At 39.3% G+C, this 22,335-nt stretch overlaps 1 protein-coding gene across 1 annotated transcript in view; it reads left to right on the forward strand.

Annotated features, from left to right (window-relative positions):
• The window catches only part of LOC126196750 (centrosomal protein of 76 kDa-like), a 143,316-nt gene that overhangs the window by 115,963 nt on the left and 5,018 nt on the right, over positions 1–22,335 (forward strand). The window contains exon 8 of the mRNA XM_049934589.1: positions 10,274–10,468. Within this exon, the coding sequence (XP_049790546.1) occupies positions 10,274–10,468 (195 nt within the window). The remainder of the gene's footprint in view (positions 1–10,273; positions 10,469–22,335) is intronic.

A 22,335-nucleotide genomic window follows, 5' to 3' on the forward strand; every position in this document is an offset into this window, starting at 1 on the left:
ATGTTTATTTTCTCGGGGTTGTATTATCATAGCCTTCAACAATCTCCTCTTCCTCCTCCTCATGTTATACAGAGGCCTTTGAGGACAATGTTAGCAGTCCTTTTCTCTCTCTACCACAATGCTCAATTTGCCTTTGTGCGAGCTGGGAGGCGTTAGTGCATCTGGCCGTGGTAGTTAAGTGGTTCGAGAGTATTTGTAGTTTTGTATAGTATTATAAGAGCACCTGTAAATAGTATTGTTACCATAGTTGTATAAGCGTATTGTAATTAATGTAAGGATGATTGCCTTTGTATGTGCTGAACGAGTAAATAAATCTATCACGATGGAAGTAGCTTAATAAATTTCCTATAAATGTTGATGAAGTTTTTGAGTTATGAATTTTCCTGATGCTTTAAAGATTTTCTGACAAGTTTTCCCCATGCATGATGTGTACGTTATCAGAACAAATCACAGAAATGTTAGAAATTTTATGATGATTATTGACAGTTTTTTCTACTTAATGCAGGAGTTTCTGACTTTATAAGCACAGACAACATTATATCTGTACATCTGCATTTTAAATAGTGTAGTTTTCTTTATTTATTTTTGTGTTCAGAGTAATCTCTCTGCATCCATATAACAAGGTTGGAAAGATATATTATTTAAGATGTTTGATTCTTAATGTGAAGTTTACAATATTGAGGCAGACAGTCTTCACTTTGTTTTATGTTTTTGTTTTTATTTCTCCTGTTACATCTAAGTTTTTTCTTTGATTGTATCAAGTTCATATGTCTTTATCCTCTTAAGTTTTCTGATGGTATGCTGCTTGCTGTAGCATCTTGTGGTCTGATTATTTGTAGTAATGACTGCTGTTTCTCTTGTACCTGATTTGTGCCAAATGGCAACACTTTATGGAGCTCAGCCAATCATGGTCGGTTTTGGGGAACCCAGGTTCCTGATATGTGAATGTTAAGCATTGTCAGTTCTCTGTTTCTTTTAACCTTGGGCATACTTTCATGAATACTGATTGGGGTGACAGTGGAATATTTTGTGGAATGAGAATCTTGGTTTAACTATGTAGACTGAAGGAATGGAGGAAGCCTGTATATAAAAAACCCTTATCTTTTAAGGGGGCTAAGTATCAAAGGAATGAGTGAATACTGATGTGAAGTACTGCAAGAAGAACTATATGAGAGGCATCTGCTGCACTCCGTTTGCATTAAATTTGGTCAGGCATTCAAGATTCTGTCCCAGTTGACTCCACTCTCATATCTTTTTATAGGACCTGTGAATGTTTGCTGGAGATACATATATTAAGTAAAGCTGTCATCAGTCCAAATGTTGTTTTGGACACCACATTGGTTTTACTAGGCATGGCTCTCCTGAAGGCAGTACACTGTTGTCTTCCTCCTTCCTTTGAACTGATTTACCCAGCTAGTTTTAGGGGACCTGCAGCTGAACATGGTTTTTGGACCATGGTGTAACTCAATATTTTTCACATCAACAAACACTGCCAAAGGTGAAATAAATGATAAATGACAGACAGAAATCATAGTAATGAACAGGAATCCTTTGAATATGCAGTCTCACACTTTACCACTAAGCCTTGTAATCTTTCCCTCCCACACATCACCATTAAATTTTTCAGTTTCTTCAAAAAGGTTAATTACATTGTTTCAAATGCTTCTAGAGGAGTAAGATGCACAAAATACATTTTTTTTACCTTCATTTTCTTGTTTGCTGCAGTATGTCTAGGGGTAGATTCTTGAGGCTGAAACTTTTTAACTTCATGGGTGCCAGGTGGCTAGATAAATATTAGGAATGCCTGTTGCGTGATTTCTGATTGCACCTGCCTTTTTTTTTAATTTTATTTTTATTATGTCACATTCTTCTATATCACACTGACTTTACAGAACTGAAAACACATTCGATTCCCTCATAGCCATGCCCACTACTCAACACATTCTGTGGTACTAACAATATTCCAAAGAGTTTACAAAACAAAAGAGTTTACAAACTTTCTTGACAAAAGAAGGCTCATCACTAAGTCATATCATTATTTTGTAAATGAATGCAGAAATAAATTTAATAAATATCATCAGATTGTGCAAATTAATAATAGAAATTTTAAGTATGCCAGATATTTCACAATTTAAAATGTTTCTAAAGGAAGAGTAATTCCAACTGCACACACAAGGCCAGCACATATCGATTTTAACAAATTAATATTTTTATACATTTTAGCCTGAAATATAATACATTGTATATAAAATGAAATGAAATTCATTTAGTTAAACAGCTGAGATAATGTTCAAAATTATTAATGGAAAATCTCATATAAAGATGTGAAACAAATACTAACAAAGAGATAGAGGGGCTGGCCAGTACTTACCTCAGCTCAGTACAGCCGATAGATACACATAAAACAGAACTGAAATTTTAAGTTCCTAGCTTTCAGAACAAATGTTCCTTCATCGGGGAGGAGAGAGGGGAAAGAAAGGGAAGAAGGGAAAGGAGATTCAGTTACTCACAACCCAGGTTATGAAGCAACAGGGAAAGGAAAATAGGGAGGGTAGCAAGGATGGAGGCATGGTTGTCAGAGGGAAGCCAAAGATATTCTACTCTAAGTACTGTGCCAGCTTCAAACCAAAGAGGATGCATACAGAAGTAAAGAGATATATAGTATAAAGATAAACACAACTATGTAGGATGAAAAGATGCGTGAATAGCTAAAGAGGAAAGGGAAAGAGGAGAAGACTGAAGAGTGAATGGGAGTGAGGTTGTTTAACGTAGGTTCAGTCCAGGGGGATGGCGGGATGAAAGGATGTGTTGGAGTGCAAGTTCCCATCTCCGCAGTTCAGAGGGACTGGTGTTGGGTGGGAGAAGCCAAATGGCACGTATGGTGTAGCAGGTTCCTAGGTCCCTAGAATTATGCTGGAGGGCATGCTCCGCTACTGGGTATTGGGCATCTCCTAGGCGGACAGTTCGTCTGTGTCCGTTCATGCGCTCAGCCAGTTTAGTTGTTGTCATGCCGATGTAAAAGGCTGTGCAGTGCAGGCATGTCAGTTGATAAATGACATGTGTAGTTTCACACGTAGCCCTGCCTTGAATTGTGTATGTTTTGCCAGTAGCGGGGCTGTTGTTGAAAATTGTAACTACTGTAATTTCGAAAGTTTGTCTGCCTGAAAATGTACTGTTGTCCCAAGCATATTGCATCGCTGCTCGTTTAGTTTTTATTGCCGTTTCAAATATACCGGTCATTTTTGAAACACCCTGTATGTGGAATATACTGTTACAAGACAAAAAATACAAAGTCAAAACACTAAACAATAGAAAGAAATACAGAGACAATGTAAAATACTAGAGTTACAAATTGTAAGTTTACATCCATGAAATCACTCATTCAGAATCTTGAAAAGAGAAGAGAAAATTTTCAGAGCCTAAGTGTACGAAGAGTGAGCTGACTCGAAAAACTCACGATGATGGGTAAAGACCAGAAGAATATACTCAATCATGAGTAGGAATTAATCAGCCACATAAACCATAGTATTTAAGGGTATGTTGATTCATTAAAGGACAAAATAATGAAAAAATATTAGGGCATAAGTTTACAATGTGTGGACTGACCCATGAATCCAGACCACATTGGGTACAAACCAGCAAAATATGTTTTGACGCAACAAAATGAATAAAGCTCATAATCACATCAATAAGTTCAATTATATGCAAAGAGTAATTATAAGAAGAATCTACCCTCAATCAATAGTTGTACGCGCTCCTTGAGTACACACACACACAGTCGCGATAACCAGGGGTACCCAAAACAGAGCTAAGCACGAGTATGTCCACAACTCAAGTCCCAATCAGATACAATATTGCAATACTCAGGATAAATACAGGTAAACAGAATTAGCTTTGAATGATGACACAGTTGTGTAGGTTGAGGACCAAAATCTGTGTATGAAAGCAAACATGTATGCATCCTGTTATGACTATACTAGTAAATGTCTTCCATACTATTTGCTGAATGTCCATATAAACTAACCTACAAACATAAAGACCTAGAAGATTCATCACTAGAAAAAACATGCATTTATGCAGAATAACACTGTCTTTAGCAGTCTTGGCTAACAATTCACAAATATCAGTCACACCACTAATGTAGTTGACAGACGCTCGAGTACATTACCCAGCTCCTATGATCTCTTGTAAGTTGACTGGTGCAGCAGGATACAGCCATACAGCAGTGTGGGGAGAGGATCTTCACACATCTTTCAGTTTACTTCCTAGAGTTCTCATCACATGCTTCAGTGGGCAGCTAACTTCCTGTCTAGCATTCACATCAAATCCTGAAACACTGTTTTGTGTATGAAATATGCTGTTCAATACCTTCTTCACATCACACAAGATATGTTCTCCCTATTCATTTGCAAAGTCAGTTACGTGGGATTTATGTCAGTTGAAATTAAAAAGTGTTCACGTGTGAAACATTAATGAACAGAGTTAAATGCAATGATAAAAATGAACTAATAAGGTGTTACACACAGATATGCTAAGATACTAACCCTAGCTTTTACAGTACATATTATGAACATTGTCCCACATAAAAATTGCAAAGGGATATACTAATTTAGTCTATGGAACATATCTAGCGAATTCTAATGCACATGTCTATTGCAGAACGTAAGTATATAGTGTATCATAGATTTTAACTCTTTCAATAGATAAGACACAACTCCAGAAATCACATCATCTTACATACTAAATTCCAGACAAACAAAACACAATTATATAGTTTTCTGAATCTACAAACAGATTTAAACTCAGTCAATAGAGAAGACAGAACGTTAAAAATCACATCATCTTACACACTAAATTCATGAAAAACAAAACACAATTACATAGTCTCATAAATCTGCAGACATAGTGTATTTTTTCTTCTAGACTAGGGATCATTATGCATTCATCTTCAAAGGTTTTGTCCTCTACATCGAATGTTAACAGTACTTGTCATTTTATAAACTTGCTTTGCTTACCAGTAACTCCACTTATCTTTACACGTGCAATGGACATTTCCACAAAATTCTTACTATACTTAATCTTGTCTCTAAATTGTCCAGATATACAACAAATTGGACTACCTGTATCAATCAAATAGTTCCCTTTCCACTGATCAATCTTAATCTTAATGTAAGGACATACAGAATCTGAATCATCATCTCTGTTATTAGACACTTCATTTATAAGATCACTTTCTATTTCATCAAATGCTACATCCATGCTCTTTTTGCAGGGTTTTTATGAACTTTACTGATGTCATTGCATTACTTTGGCTACTCATGTTCTCAGGTGGAGATTGAACACAATGAATGGATTCCATAGCATGAGTAACATCACTTATTACCGAAGGAACACAAAATATATTACTGTCAAAATTACACTTCCCACTTAGATCCTCTCTCACTTCATTCAACCAATTTGGATACAAATTTTGACTAACCATAGCTAACTATTTGATATACCATGCCTTCACTTACATCATCACATACATCACTCATCGTATCTGTATTCACAAATAACTCTGAAACTTCATTATTCTTAAACTCCACAAATACTTGATATTCATCATCATCATTATCATCACCATATTCTTCCAAAACTACTTCATCAACAACATCATTAACAACACAAGTCTCATCACCATCAAAGTCACACACCTCACCTACATTCATTTGCAATAAGCTACCAGTCTCATACTTCCCAACCTCAGTTACTACACAGCTCTCATTCACATCGACATCAAAAATACCACCTACTTCAGACCCACTACAGTCATCACCTGTTTTACATACACCAATAACACTGTTTTCTGACCAAGAGAAGAAATCATTAGTGCCCACAACATCAAAATTGTCATTAGTCTCATATTCTTGTTTGTGATTATTACCTACATCATTATAATTAAAAATAGTATTGCAAAACTTTTGATAAAAAAATAAAAGAGAAATCTGATGTTGCTTCCGTTGAACTTCAGATACCTGTGCCACATTATTAATGCTGTTGTTATTGTCTAATACTAAGTGTAAATTGAGGGGTCCTGCACTTATTGTGTTTCCTCGCCCCAAAACTGTGGATCTTGGTTGAGGTGGACTATTGTTTCCTGAATAGTTGCCTCTATGATTGTTTTTCCTATATTGTTATACCCATTGTTCCTATTCTGGTGATCTTCTGTTACCATTTTGACTGTGATTGAAGTTACCCCCATCTCTGTTTCTGTAGTTGTTACCATTGTAATCTGTGTCATTATGATTGGTATGGTACATGTTTCTTTCTGTTGCCCTATCCAGCCTGTCAACATATTGTAAAAATTGTTCAAGACAATCATCAGGTCCATGTACTAAATCCCACTTCAGCCCTCTGGTAATCTCCGTTTGAGTGTATCAATCAAAGTCATTTTGTCAAATGGCCTGTCAAGATGTGCTAATTTCTTAAGCTGATTCTTACAGAACTCTTTCAGGGTACCGTCCCTATTCCCATGGTTTGGACCATTCAGAATTTCACTTTTAATTCTCCCTTGTTCAGCTCCCAACCAAAATTGGTTTTAAAAAGTTTTTTCGTAGCTTTGATATGTCTCCCACTGACTTAAATTTAGATTTACTCAAGACAGAGCTTTGCCTTCAAGACATCTTTTAACAAATCTAATTTTTTAATTGTCGCTCATGCCTGACACAAAACCATCCTTACAATGATGTAGAAAATCCACTGGATGTAAATTGTCTGATGGGAAACTTTTGATTGGAATGCTGGGCCACGCAATACCCTTGTTTGAATACAGATTGTTGTGAACGCAATTTTCCTGAGCTACTGAGATTTTTTGATCTAAAACATTTACATTAGTTGCCATACTGTTTTCAACATTTAAATTTTTTTGATCTAAACTACTAAAGTTATGTTCCATTTTTTCTGCTACAGCCTTCTGTTCAACTCTGATGTCATCACCATTCTTTGTTTGTTGTCAGATTGGGCAACTAACTCATTTTCCAAAACAATCAGTTTATTTTTTGACATCAGTTTTTTCATTCACACTTCTTAATCCCTCTGGGAATGTATTTTTTAGCTCCAAACTCTAATTACTAAGTTTTTCTATTTGGTATTGTACCCTGTCCATTTTACTATTGTGTTCAGTTTTTAGGTCCTTTAATTTTCCTTGTAATGAAGTAAATTTGCTATCATTGTCCATCCTTCCAGTTAACTGCTCATTAACTTTACTAATTTTTCCAAAACCAACTGCAATATAGCAGTTTTTACTGTTTCTTTGCTGACTACAATTTCAATTGGTTCAAACATGTCATGGCTGTGTCCTACAGCTTTCACATCTACATCGCTACTACCCTCATCTCTATTAATTTTCCTTGCAATCACGTGAGACCAAAAAAAAAAAAAAAAAAAAAAAGGATAATTTCACAAATAGTTTGTACTTATATTTTCTTTTTGATGTCCCTCATTGTGGTTGTAAAGCCCTCTTTCATTTCATCCACTACGTCATTGTTGACAGTATCTCATCACTGTTGATATGACTTTGTTGAGCAGCTCTCTGTCTTCTTTCTTCGTGTGGCCAGGAATCCGTATATACAGGGTGGAGAAAAATTGTATCATGAAATTTTAACCCTGGATAGTTGATGCCAGTAGGAGCCAAAATTACTCTGTTATGGACCCTGGCGGATTCGTCCCTAGGCCCCCAGAGTGGAAGGTTGGTGCGCTACCACCGAGCATGTGGGCTGCCTTGGATACATTGCAACCCCCCGGCAGGCAAAGCATTCACAGTCATATGTTGTCCAGAGCATCCAGCATGGCGCCATGTTTCTGTAGTTTCAAAATTCTGTCTTGCCGATGTACACAACATTAGTAATTTTGGTTCCTACTGGCATCAGCTATCCAGGGTTAAAATTTCACGATACAGTTTTTGTCCATCCTGTATGTAAATACTGCAAATGACACAAATCACTGTCCTTTCTTCTTCTGCAACAGACAAAACTTCGTTATCAGTCAACTGATCCCAGATGATGCCCACAATTGTAATTGTACCCTCCCACATATCTCCATTGAATTTTTCAATCTCTTCAAAAAGCTTAATTACTTTGTTTCAAACGCTTTGAGAGGAGTAAGATGTACAAAATACATTTTTTTACTTATCTTCATTTTCTAATTGTTGGCTGCAGTACGTGCAGAGGTAGATTCTTGTGGCTGTTTTTTAACTTCGTGGGTTCCAGATGACTAGATAAAGACTAAGAATGACTGTTGCATGATTTTGGATTTCACTGTTTTTCTTTTAATACGTCACATTCTTCTATATCACACTGACTTTACAGTCTCCATTTACATACAACTAGCAGTTAATTTGTTATTGCCAAAATTAAAAAGACGTCCAATTCCATCAGAGGCGTACCCACTACTCTACACATTCTGCGGTACTAACAATATTCCAGAGAGTTTACAAAACAAAAGAGTTTACAAACTTTCTTGAGGAAAGAAGAATCATCACCAATTTATATCATTATTTTGTAAACGAATCCAGAAATAAATTTAATAAATATCATCACACTGTGCAAATTAATAATAGAAATTTTAAGTATGCCAGATATTTTGTAATTTCAAATATATATAAAAGAAGAGCAATTCCAACTGCACACACAAGGTCAGCACATATCGATTTTAACAAATTAATTTTTTTTATTCATTTTAGCCTGAAATGTAATACATCGTATACAAAATCAAATGAAATTTATTTAGTTTAACAGCTGAGATAATGTTCACCTATACCAGATTCAAAAATATTCCTAGTATCGGCTATTTCTCCAAACCACATGATACATATTAACACCACATGTGCAACATTAATTACTTTGAAAATCTCATTTGTGATGACTATCTGTATTCAGCCATCTTTCTCAACATTTCTTTCCACAGTTCACAACAAAATGTAAATTATGCGTATTTCTACCTGTTGTGTCTCTTGGCTGGCATTTCTGTTTGCTATCTGTACAGTGCTCTATGTGGTAAAAAACAGAAATTAGTCTCCAGTTTTTTTGCATGGATACTAGAAAATTAAATAATTAAATAGACCACCAAACAGTCAAGCACAGTGCCCAGTATAAACTGAGTGACTTCAATAACTATTTGTAGTCTCCCTTCCCCTCTCCACAGTTTTCGTGGTGCCAATCTCTGCTCATTTCTGTTGTTCATCTACTTCTACTCTCTCTTCTTCTTATACACTCTTCCACTCTACAGGTCCCAAAACCAGCAGTACACGTCCCCGATCACTTTTCTGCTAAATGCTAGGTCACACAAATATTCATTTTCACATCTTATTCTCCTACGCCCCTTCTCCATGCCCCTAGTATATGTATATATTTTTGGATCAAAGGAGACCAATCACCAAAAGGCAGAAGCTTTGAGTTGTTGATGGACACATACAGAAGAAAGAGAACTTGCTAGCTTTCAGTGTAATCCTTCCCAAACACACACGCACACACACACACACACACACACACACACACCCCTACCTTTGCCTGTACATGGTGCCTGCTGGACGAACAGTTTCAGTGCTGCGTTTCAGAAGGTGGAACAGGTTGTTTTGGGGTTTGTGATGGGTGGGGTCATTATGGTTTTCTAAGTGTTTCATCTAGCTGTTGCTTACTGGCTCCTTTGCCTCCCTGTTTCTTTGTCAGTTAAATGCTCAACTGTTCCTAATCAACTCTGCTGCTATACTCCTCACTATCCTCTCAATGTCTCTTCCATGTTTTACCACCCACCTCAGCCAAGATTGTTATTTTTTCCAGTCAGACTTCAGCACCAGAAGAGAACAGTCTTTAAAACAATTCTTTATGCATAACAGACCCACAACAAATGTAAATGAAAGTGTGTACTCTAAGGTGGTATATTATCATTTAAATTAGTTTTTCTATTTTGTAGAATGAAATGGATAAAGAAATGTCCATAGCCTTGGTTGTGGCTATTTATGGTAATACAATGTTATATATGATGATTTTGTTCCATTATGAAGAAATTTTTTATGTTCTAACTTAAATACTGCTTCAAAGCAATGAGAAATTTCAGTATTCTGTTTATGTACATGGTCTGATAAAATACAAACATAGTCTGTTTGCACAAGTATGTAGAAGAGAGATGCAGGTCATCTGTTAAATTACTTAAAATATAAGTTTGGTATTGAAACAGTTCTGCACCAGAATTTTATAGCTTCTCCAAACAAACAATTTTTGTTTATTTTTTTCAGGAATCTGATGCAGTAGAACACTGTAACTTCAACTTTAAAAATGAATCTGAATGGAAGAGCATGTCAGAAGCAGCAATAAATTCTGTACTTGAAAAAGAACCACATGTTCCTTTAGTTGGAGGATATCTAGATGCATTACAAATAAGCAGGAACACACAAAATGAACTGAAGAAAAATATAACAGAAAAGAGAATGGTAGTTACGTACTTTGGTATATGTTTCTTAGCTTTTATCATGGCTGTTGTCAGAATACTGATAGTAATACCTAAGCTGTGTTTTGACATGTACTGAAACCATACTCAAGCATTATCCTACCAACAGTTACTGTTTCCACATGTGAGGACTATAATTTCTATTGGCACCAGTTTCTATCACCAACTCTTTTCAGACTTGCCCTTCTTTTTTATGTCTAGAGCCCTATTCAAAATGTAGTTCAACTGTGAAGTAGTATATAAGCTAAATTATTATATTGATCTATACATGGTCTACTCACATTAATGTGATCACCACCTGTGTTAGATGTCAGTGCGAAATAACCACTCACAAATGGCAGACAGCATCACTAGCAGTGGTGGTTGAGGAGGAAGGGGGGGGGGGGGAGGTGGAGCATGGAAAAAATGCTGTCATCATAATGCAGAAATGAAGTGATTTACCTGGGGGGGCTTGGAAAACAGTGCAGTCATTGTAATGCAGAAATGAAGCAATTTATATGATGTCAAAAGGGCAAGGTCATTGGCTTTAGGACCGAAGCTAGAAGGATTTCTGAAATTGCTATGTTTGTAAACTGTTCACATGCTGTCATAGTCAAGGTATAGTGTGCATGAATGGTGCTATCCAAAACCAATGCTGTGGTGCATCATGTGTCATAGGTGACAGGGGTGAAAAATGACTGTGGAGACACGTACAGAGGGATAGATGTGCAGCTGTTACGCAACTGACAGTCCAGACAAACCAAGGAGCTACCAGCTGTGTCACCTCAATAATAGTTCATCGAATGTTGCAGTTTATGGGCGTCCACAGCAGGCACCTATGCTATCTGCTGTCCGTTGGTGACGAGTGCTTGAATTTGTGCACCAGTATCACAACCGGATATCCACTGAGTGGTGACAGATGGACTTTTCAGATGATACACTTTTATGCTCTATCTGACTGATGGAAATTGGCATTTATGGTGTGAATTGTCTGGAAGCGAACATTCTGCAACAGTCGATGAAGCATTATGGTCTGGGGAATGTTTTAATGGCATTCCCTTGATAATTTTAACATTCCGGAAGGCACAATGGATCAATGTAAGTATGCACCTTTACTTGGGGCTGTGTCCTCCCTTACATGCAGTTTGTTTTTTCTCACCATGATGGCATCTACCAGCCCATGTACCAGCCCTTCCAGCGGATACCACCGTATCGTAAGCACCTTTAGTAGCATAGCTACTGGCAGGGTCACCCAAGCCAGAGTGGTCTCAACTGAGGTGCCAAACGAAATGTGTCTCACACCATAGGATAGGGGGGCCTCTAAAGGCTAGGTCATTGACGACTCTAGGGATGTTAACCCCGACATGAAAACCCAGTCCTCCAGAGTTGATACCCCTGCCTTGTAAAAAATCTATTATTGTGAATAACTCATCAAGGAATGCTGGACTCCTCTATGAAGATAAACTGTGCTAAGACAGGAATATAGATTTGTCGAGGCTTAAATTAGGAACATGGAATGTGCGTACGTCATTGCAAACAGGACCAATGAATAGTATTGCAGAGAAGGTGCTGAAGTATGGAGTGGTAGTTGTTGCACTGCAGGCAATCGGGTGGAACAGGAGAGGAGAGATTTATAAGCAGAAATTTTTCCTATTCTCCTGGGAAAAGACGAAAGACAATGGGAGTATGGAGCCAGGTTTATAGTCTCCAAGGATGTGTGTAGATCTGTTATTGCTTTCATCCCACATAATGCCAGAACATGTACTCTGCATATGAAAGGCAAATTTCACAATGTGACCTTGTGATTGTACATGCACCTATGGAAGAATTAGATGAAGATACTGTGGACAACCTCTATGATTAACAACAGGAGGTTTGTGACAGAATACCCAGATACAATTTGAAAATAGTTATTGGTGACTATAATGCAAAAGTGGGAAAAGAAGAGGCATTCAGAAGCGTGTTTGGTAAAGAAAGCCTGCATGATGAAACTAATAATAGTGGTATGAGGGTTGCACAGTTTGCTTCTGCAAACAAGTTGAGCTGTGGGGACGGGGCGTGAGTCGTGCTTGGGTAGCTCAGTTGGTAGAGCACTTGCCCGCGAAAGGCAAAGGTCCCTAGCTCGAGTCTCGGTCCGGCACACAGTTTTAATCTGCCAGGAAGTTTCATATCAGCGCACACTCTGCTGCAGAGTGAAAATCTCATTCTGGAAGTTGAAGGCAGTAAGTACCTGTTTTCCAATGAAAAGTATCTCCAAATGGACATGGAAAATACCAGGAACAAATGAAGCAAACCAAGTAGACCATATATTGACATCAAAGAGGTGGGCATCCGATATGGAAAATTTGTGCAATTTCTGAGGAGCTGTTCTGATTCTGACCATGACCTAGTAGGAGCCAAAATGAGACAGAAACTTGCCACGGCTGCCAAAGGAAGAAGTACCCAAGTAAAGAAATGGAATATAGAACAACTGAAAGATATTAGCTTACGGGAATCCAGCCAGGTAATACTTACAGCGTCCGCCAATATTTCGGTGGGAGTACACCCTGCCATTTCCAAGGCACAAACTGCAATGAACAGGCAATGTACTAGCAATTTTAAAACCTCAGTACTTGGCGTAATTCAAGAAAGATAACACACACACACACACACACACACACACACACACACACACACACACACACACACACACACACTGAACACTAGCACCACCAAAGATGACCAAAGTCAGAAGTATTGATAGTGAAACAAACCGGATTATGGACAAAAGATGCAATGTTTATTATCTGACTCAGTGTATCGCAAGATCGATGCTGACCCCCACTAAAAGTGTTGAGAGAAAGACCAACAGCCTCCTGAAGAAAAGTGGTTTGTCGCAGGACACTAACAAGAGTCTTAACACATGTAGTGCCCCCCCCCCCTCCCCCCCGCCCCCTATGTTGTATGGTCTTCTGAAGGTACACAAGGAATAGGTTCCTTTCTGCCTTATAATGAACAATATCGGCGATCCGCCATATCGTGTAGCCAAGCATCTTGCAACTCTGTTAAGAATACAAGGTACTTATAAATGGTGAAAAAATCCAAATTTTTATGACTTTATTAAATTCTATAGTCTTTCCTGATTATATTGATGTATACACTGTAGAGTTTCAAATGAAAAATGACCTTTATATATACCAAATATTAAAGTTACAGTCATGTTTGCTGCCATGCCTCCTTTATTCCGTTACAGAAACCAGTTTTATTTCAAAAAGAACTCTGAACTTTCTGTTTCCAGCGATTATACATATGATACATTGTATATGTTGTTAACAGTGCAGGTTTCTAGTGTCTGTAAATGATTATCTTTGCTAGTATTTACTTTTATTTTGCTGAAGCAGTTTGTTCACATATTACTGAATGTTTGTTGGCCAAGTGCTACACATATTTGTGGAAGGACATATCCTTTAGTGTGCAATAAAAATGAATTATGCCATGCATCAAGAAATTCAATAAAAGGAAATTCCGTGATAACCAGTTCACAAACAAAGCAAGCCACACTATTGATAGTAACCTACGTATCAGTTCTTCAGGGAAGAAACAGGGAAGAAACAAAGCAAGCCACACTATTGATAGTAACCTACGTATCAGTTCTTCAGGGAAGAAACTCTCACAAAGCATGCCTCCTGGTGATTCAGATTTTTGTCTTAATAATGACAGTTTGTAGTGGATTTGTTGTTGTTAATGTGGGCATCTTATATTCTTTGATTAAGGAAGTGGCAAAAAGGTAAGCAATGTGATGGTGTAGGCTATCTGGAAATAACTAAACAACAAAGTAGCAGGAAGGATTTAGCGTCAAAATTAGTTGTTCTGTGTAGATGCTGCAATAAAGCTCCAACAAAAACACTGTTACACATTTAGCTTTTAATGAAAGCTTTCTTCAGAAAACAAAAATAAACACACACACACACACACACACACACACACACACACACACACAGAGGCAAGTGCACATTATTGTCAAATGATCTTTCACAGAACCCAAAGAAATTCTGGTCATATGTAAAGGCTGTTAGTGTCACCATATTTAGTGTTCAGTCCATTGCGAATGAGACAGGAACTGAAACTGAGGATAGCAAAGCAAAAGCTATAATCTTAACTCTGTTTTCAGATGTTCCTTTACAAATGAATGCACAGGATAATTATCCCAATTTAATCCTTGTACCACTGAAAATATTAATGAAGTAAGTACAGGGTGATTATAATTAAAGTTAAACTTTCAAACTGCTGTAGAAATAACACCACTGATCAGAATGATATCAAACTGCAATGGAATATTATCAGAGAAGGGGGGAAAAAGTATGGCAGAAGAAAATATATAGTAACAAAATGTAGCAATAGATGGTGCTGTAAGCAACATAATTTAATAGTTGTCAACTACAAATGACAAATGAATCATACAACAATGCCTAAGGCATACGTTTGATGTTAAACAAACTGTACTATTCAGTGTGCATGGGTGTACAGGTGTGATACTATTAGTTATGTAAGCCCATCCACCACGGCAAGGTCATATCACATCGGATGGGAAAAATCAGTTTTTAATAGTCCTGAGGCCAAAAACAGCATAAAAAGCATCAGTTACATTGGTTTTTAATTGGTCTGAGGCCAAAAACCACATAAAAAGCATAAATCACATTGGTTTTTAATTGTCCTGAGGCCAAAAACCGCATAAAAACATCAATCAAAATCAAATCAAACTATTAATTACCATGTGACTGCCGCAAAAAATGTTCAGTATGCTGTCCACTATTTTGCGCAACAAGTTGAAATCAAGAAACAGCATGTTCCACAATTGATCAAAATGTTTCTGGGGTCACATTCAGAAATTGGTGCTCAGTGCGTGCCTTCAGTGCAGCTAAGTTTGCAATCTGAACACTGAACACAACATCTTTCAGATAGCCCCACAGCCAGAAGTCACATGGATTAAGATCAGATGGTCAGAACAGCCAGGCTGTAGGGAAATGGTGGCTGATAATTCTGGTATTTCCAAAATGGCGCTTTAGCAGCTGCTTAACTGGATTTGCAATGTGTGGAGGTGTGCCATTTTGCTTAAAAAAGATCCCATCCACACATCCACGCTGTTGGAGAGCTGGAGTGACGTGGTTGCACAAAAGACACTCATAGCGCTTACCAGTGATGGTACAGGCAACAGGACCATAATCACCTGTCTCTTCAAAAAAATATAGCCCTATGATAAATTATGCCATAAACCCGCACAACACAGTGATCTTTTCAGGGTGAAGTGGTACTGGTTGATTTGCGTATGGATCTTCCATTGCTCATATTCGACAATTCTGTGTAGTGATATATCCTGTCAGATGGAAGTGGGCTTTGTCTATCCACAAAATTTTCCACAGCCAATCATTGTCCAATTCCATGTGAGCAAGAAATCCTAAAGCACAGATCTCAGTTGCTGGCAGGTCAACAGGAAACAACTTGTGCACATGGCTAATTTTGAATGTATAGCAGAGAAGAATGTTTCATAGGATTTTACGCACCCTGCTCAGGGGTATGTCCAATGTTCAAGCAATTGTCCATGCACTAGACGTTTTCACGCCACCACTCATCTCCTCCTGCATTGCTGTGGCCACTGCTTCCACTGACGTCGAATCAATTTGTTTCGTCCCTATTCCAGGTTGCACACCAAAAGAACTTGTCTTTTTAAATTTCCGAGTCATTTTCTCTACACCCACAGCAGTCATCAGACAAACGCCTTTTTTATTACACTTCTGTGTCTGGAACTTCTGCAGAGTGACATGTGTACAGTCATCATTCTTGTACAACAGTTTTACAAGCAGAGCGTGGTCCTGCTTTGAGACAGTTATGAAAAACATCGCAGATGGGAAAGGAGGAAAAGCCGTGTACCTGGCGTGTTTATACCAACTTCAATGGGTCATGCACATGACAGGTGTTTTCATTTATCTATTCTGACATATACAGCACTATCTATTGGCCAATTTTCACACTATTTTTTTCTTCTGTCATACATTTTCCCCCTTCTCCAATAATATTCCATTACAATTGATGTTATTCTGACCAGTGATGTTATTTCTACAGCGTTTTAAAAGTTTAACTTTAATTGTAATCACCCTGTATTAGTCTCAGTGATGTTGAGAAACAGCTGAAATCATTAAAACTGAACAAAGCTCCAGGGCCAAACCAATCCCTGTCAGATTCTTTACAGAATTTGTGGTTTAGTTATCCCCTCTTCTAACTACAACCTATTGTAGATCCCTTGGACAAAAAGCCATGCCCAGTTCTTGGAAACAAACACAGATCATGCCCATCTACAAGAAGGGTAGTAGAAATGATCCACAAAGCTACTGTCCAATATACTTGACATCAATTTGTTGTAGATCTTAGAACATATTCTGAGCTCAAATGTAATGAGATATCTTGAACAGAATGACCTCCTCAATGTCAACCAGCATGGAATCTGAAAACATCAATCATGCGAAACCCAACTGATGCTTTCCTCACATGATGCACTGAAAGCTTTGGATCGAGGTAGTCAGGTAGCTGCAGTATTTCTCGATTTCTGAAAAGCATTTGACTAAGTACCACACCTATGCTTATTGTCAAAAGTTTAATAATATGGGGTATCAAGTGAAATTTGTGACTGGGCTCAGGATCTTTTGTTAGGGAGGACACAGTGTTATCTTGGATGGAGAGTCATCATCAGATGTACAAGTAACTTCAAGTGTACAGAAGGGAAATGTGCTGGGACCCTTGCTGTTCATGTTGTGCATTAATGATCTTACAGACAATATTAATAGTGACATCGGGCTTTTTGCAGGTAATGCAGTTATCTGAAAGAAGCTTGATAATTGTTGAATCAGATCTTGGAAACATTTCAAAGTAGTGCAAAGATTGGCAACTTGATTTAAATATTCAGAAATGCAAATTGGTGCATTAAAAAAAAAATGAAAAGAACATGAGTCACTTTCAGAATCGGCCAACTCATACAAGTGCCTGGGTGCAACACTCATTAGGGATATGAAATGGAATGATCACATAGGTTCAGCTGTGGGTAAAGGAGGTGATAGACTTTGTTTCATGTTAGAATACTGGGGAAGTGCAATCAGTCTACAAAGGAGATTGCTTACAGATCACATGTGTCCCATCCTAGAATGTTGCTCAAGTGTGTGGGACCTGTACCACATAGGACTAACAGAGAATATACAGAGAAGGGCAGAATAAATGGTGACATGTTTGTTTAATTGGTGGGAGAATGTCACAGAGATACAGTAGGAACTGAACTGGAAGCCTCTTAAAGATAGATGTAAACTATCCCTACAAAGTCTGTCAACAAAGTTTCAAGAGCTGGCTTTAAATGATGACTCCAGGAATGTACTGAAATCCCCTACATATCACTCACAGAGGGATCATGAGAACAAGATTAGAACAATTTCTGCATGCACAGAGACATTCAAACACTCATTCTTCCCCTGCTCCTTGTGTGAATGTAAGAGGAAGAAACCTTAATAACTGGTACAATGGGATGTGCCATGTGCCATGCACCTTACGCAGGTTTGCACAGTATAGAGGTAGATGTGCATAGGACAGAGGGGGCAGAAACTGTTGAGTACAGGTTGTGGGGGACAGTAAGTTACCATGAATTAAGGCTGAGACAATTTTGGGAGGGGAGAATGTGTTGTAAGAATAACTCCCATTTGTGCAATTCAGCTAGGCTGGGGGTGTAGGGGAGGATCCAGATAGCCCTATGTTTACAAGCAGCCATTGGAATGAACCATGTTATGTTCAGCTACACATTCTGCTACAGTTTGGCAGTGGCTCTTCATTGAGGGGGGTAGCTAGTTGCTAGTCATACCAATATAAAAAGCTGTCCAATGATTGCAGCAGAGTTTGTATATGACATGGCTGCTGTCACAGATAGGCTTCTGACAGCACTGAAATAGGAAGTACTGGGTGGGTGGATTGGGCAGGTCTTACACTTGTGTCTTCCACAGGGTATGATTCCTCTGGCAAGGGGTTGGGATAAGGAGTGGCATAGGAATGGACTAGGATGTTGTGAACATTGGATTGATGATGGAATGCCACTTTAAGAGGGCTGGGAAGGATCTTAGCTAGGAGATCCCACATTTCAGGACATGGTGATTACCTGTCAAAGCCCTTATGAAGGATGCGGTTCAGTTGTTTCAGTCTGAGGTGGTATTGGGTATCAAAAGGGGCACACATTTTTAGCTGGTTCTTGGGAGTGGTGGGAGGATTGACAGTGTGTGGGAATATGGCATGGGACATCTGTTAGAGGACTAGGTTTGGGTGTTAGTGCCTGTCTGTGAGGGCCTTTGTGAGACCCTCAGCATATTGGGCAAGAGAGTTCTTGTCACTGCAGATATGTTATCCTTGGGTGGACAGGCTGTGTGGAAGGGATTTTTTGGCATAGAAGGGATGTTAGCTGTTGAAATGCCAGTACTGTTGGTGGTTGATGGGTTTAAATGTGGACTGAGATGTGGATGGAGCCATCAGAGAGGAGGTGGTCAACATCCAGGTATGTGGCACACTGGATTGAGGAGGACCAGGTGAAGTGGATGAGGGAGGAGGTATTGAGATTGTGAGGGAATGCAGAAAGGGAGAATTGACCCTGAGTCAAGATCGTGAATATGTCATCAGTGAACCTGACCAGACCAGGGGTTTGGGGTTTTTGGAGACTGGGAAGGTTTCCTCTAGATGGTCCATAAATAGGTTGGCATAGGAGAGTGCCATGCTGGCATAGGAGGGTGCCATGCTGGTGTGGGTTTGTTTGTATACCTTACCTGCAAAGTATAAGTAGCTGTACATTGGGATAAAGTTAGCAGAGTGTATGAGGAAGGAGCCTGAAGGACACTGGGAAAGGTATTGTTAAGTAGCAGCCAGACTATGGGCATGAGGAATGGTGGTGTTTATGGAAGTGATGTCAACAGTGGCGAGAAGGGATACAGAAGGTAATTGGTTGAGGATGGTGAAGAGTTGGTGAAGGAAATTGTTGGTATGTTTGACCTGGGAGGCTAGATTTTCAGCAGTTGGTAGGAGATGTTGGCAATGAGGACTGAAATTCTTTCGATGAAGGCACAGTAACCAGCTACAAAGGGCCATCCAATATTGTTGGGTTTATGGATTTTGGGGAGCACATAAAAGGTGGGTGTGCAGGTTTTCATTGGGATGAGGAGGGAAATGGATTCAGGGGAGAGGTTCTGGGAAGGGCCGAAGGCTTTCAGCAGGGGCTGGAGATTATGTTTCACTTCTGGGAGGGAATCACTCTGGCAGAGTTTACAGATTGAAGAGCCAGATAAATAGCAGAGGCCTTCCGGTAGATAGTCGCTGTGATTCAGAATGGCAGTGGTGGAACCTTTGTCTACTGGTAGGCTTATTAAATTACGATTTGTCCTGAGATTTTGTATGCCTGTCCTCTCTTTTACTGAAGATTAGTGGTCTTAAGAAAGGACCTGGGGAAGGATGGTGAGGCCACGTTGGAGCTAAGGAATTCCTGGAAGGTGACCAGGAGATGGTTAGTGGGAGAGAGGGGGGGAGGGTCATGGGTTGATGGCAGTGTGAACTGGGAGAGGAAGGGTTCAATGTTGGGATTAGGTTGGTTTTGGATGGAGGGATTGGTGGCAAAGAAGTGTTTCTAGTTTGAAGATTGGGTGAAGGAGAGTAGGCCTTTAATAAGTCCAACATCACTACATTTGGATGTAGGGCTAAAGGTGAAGCCCTTGGATGGGATTGGAACTTCTGTGTGGCAGAGTATTTTGGTGGAAATGTAACAACACTGTCCCAGGTATATGTTGGGTATGGATTTAATGGTGTGTTGGCAGGGAGTTTTGGGGCTGTGGCAGGTTGAAAAGGTCAACTAGGCAGGGTCTGGTTGCTGTGGGGGGTGGGGTTTGACAAGAAGGAGGAATACGATAGAGGTTGGATGGTGGTGCCTCAAGGTGGCACTGGGATATCAGCAGGTTGGATAACTTTTATGGAATTGGCGTCTGGAATGCTTCTCCAGGTTTTGAAGAGCAAGGGTCTCATTGAATTGCCCAGTATCCTGAGGGTCTCATCAAGGCCTAGGTCTCCCAGACCTAGTCCATAAACAGAGGTCCTGTGCCATATCTCCAACCGTCTGCAATCCTTCCACCACCCCCAGAACCAGCTACAAATGAGTACCCCTTTCATCACCCAATACCACCCCAGACTGGTACAATGGAACCACATCCTTCATCAGGACTTTGACTATCATCATGTCCTGCAATGTGGGACCTCGTATCTAAGATACTTCCCACCCCTCTTAAAGTGGCACTCCATTACCCATCCAATCTCCACAATATCATAGTCCATTCCTATGACACTTCTGATCCCAGCCCCTTGCCACAGGGCTCATGCCCCTGTGGGGGACCCCAGGTGCAAGACATGCCCAACCCATCCACCCAGCACTTCCTGTTCCAGTCCTGTCACAGGCTTATCCTACCCCATCAGAGGCCGGGCTACCTGTGAGAGCAGCCATGTCATATACCAGCTTTTCTGCAAGCATTGGACAGCCTTTTTATATTGATATGATTACCATTCAGCTGTCCACCTGGATGAACGGCCACTGCCGGACTGTGGTCAAGAGCATTGTAGACCATCCTGTGGCATAACATGCTGCTGAACATGACATGCTTGATTCCAGTGGCTGCTTCACAACCTGGACTATCTGGATCCTCCCCTCCACCACCAGCTTATCTGAATTGTGCAGATGGGAGTTATCCTTACAATGCATTCTCCACTCCCAAAATTATCCCGACCTCAACCTGTGGTAACTTATTGCCCCTACATCCTCTACCCAACAGTTTCTGCCCCCTCTGTCCTATCACACTCTTCTCTCCCCTCACCCATAACCTGATAACCTGCTATCCACCCCCCCCCCCCCCCCCCCCAAGTTGCCAGAATGAGCCATGTGTGCATGACGTGTGCTTGCTCATGTGAAGGTGTGCTTTTCTTTCCTTAAGAAGGCTTTGACGGAAAGCTAAATGTGCAACAGTCTTTTTGTTCTGCCTGAACATTACTTGATTACCATTTATTTCCTCTTACGAACTTTTTGTGGTCATCCACATCTGTAGACTCATACTTAATGACTGCTGCACTGGTGAGTGCTCAAAAACAAGCAAATGCAAAATTCAGCCCAGAGATGCTTAACCACATATTGTCATACCTCTTGTAGGTTATATTTATTCTTGTATTGACTGAAATGTAGCAACAGTGATCTCACATGGTTCAGTGTTTGTCTTTTTTTTTCTACTCTGGGAGCTACACCACACTTAAGACTTTGGTCACGTTTTAAGCAGATACCAAGTGTGTTACCAAAACTGTGAGTTGCAAACCACAAAATAATGTCAATGACTGTGTAATTATATCTGTTCTCACAACAAGTGTCACGCAGTTGCCATGTAGTTTACATAGTAGAAACACAAAGCCTACAGATAAATGCATTTATAGCTTCAAGGATACTACTCTTGGCATTAATCAGTTCATTCATTCATTCATTCATTGTGTTCTGCAGATTTCATTATAAACCAAAACATTCAGGAATATGGAATGAATCAAAACATTTGTTGACAAGAAAGAGGCACTGTATTGTCGTACACTGTCATTACATTGTACGCAACTTGTGATTATGCAAACTAAATTTAAGGTGGAATTATAACTTTAAGATGTTACAAACTGAATGAAAACTACTACTTTGAGGAATACTGCCACTTGCCCAGATGTATTAAGGAGCTGCTATTTATCTCTTGTTAGCTTAATACCTTCAGGACCATATTGATGTGTCTGTATTGTGGAAATAATGAATTAATGAGTGCA

This window comes from Schistocerca nitens, chromosome 1 (genome assembly GCF_023898315.1).
Source record: "Schistocerca nitens isolate TAMUIC-IGC-003100 chromosome 1, iqSchNite1.1, whole genome shotgun sequence".
NCBI classification, from domain to species: Eukaryota; Metazoa; Arthropoda; class Insecta; order Orthoptera; family Acrididae; genus Schistocerca; species Schistocerca nitens.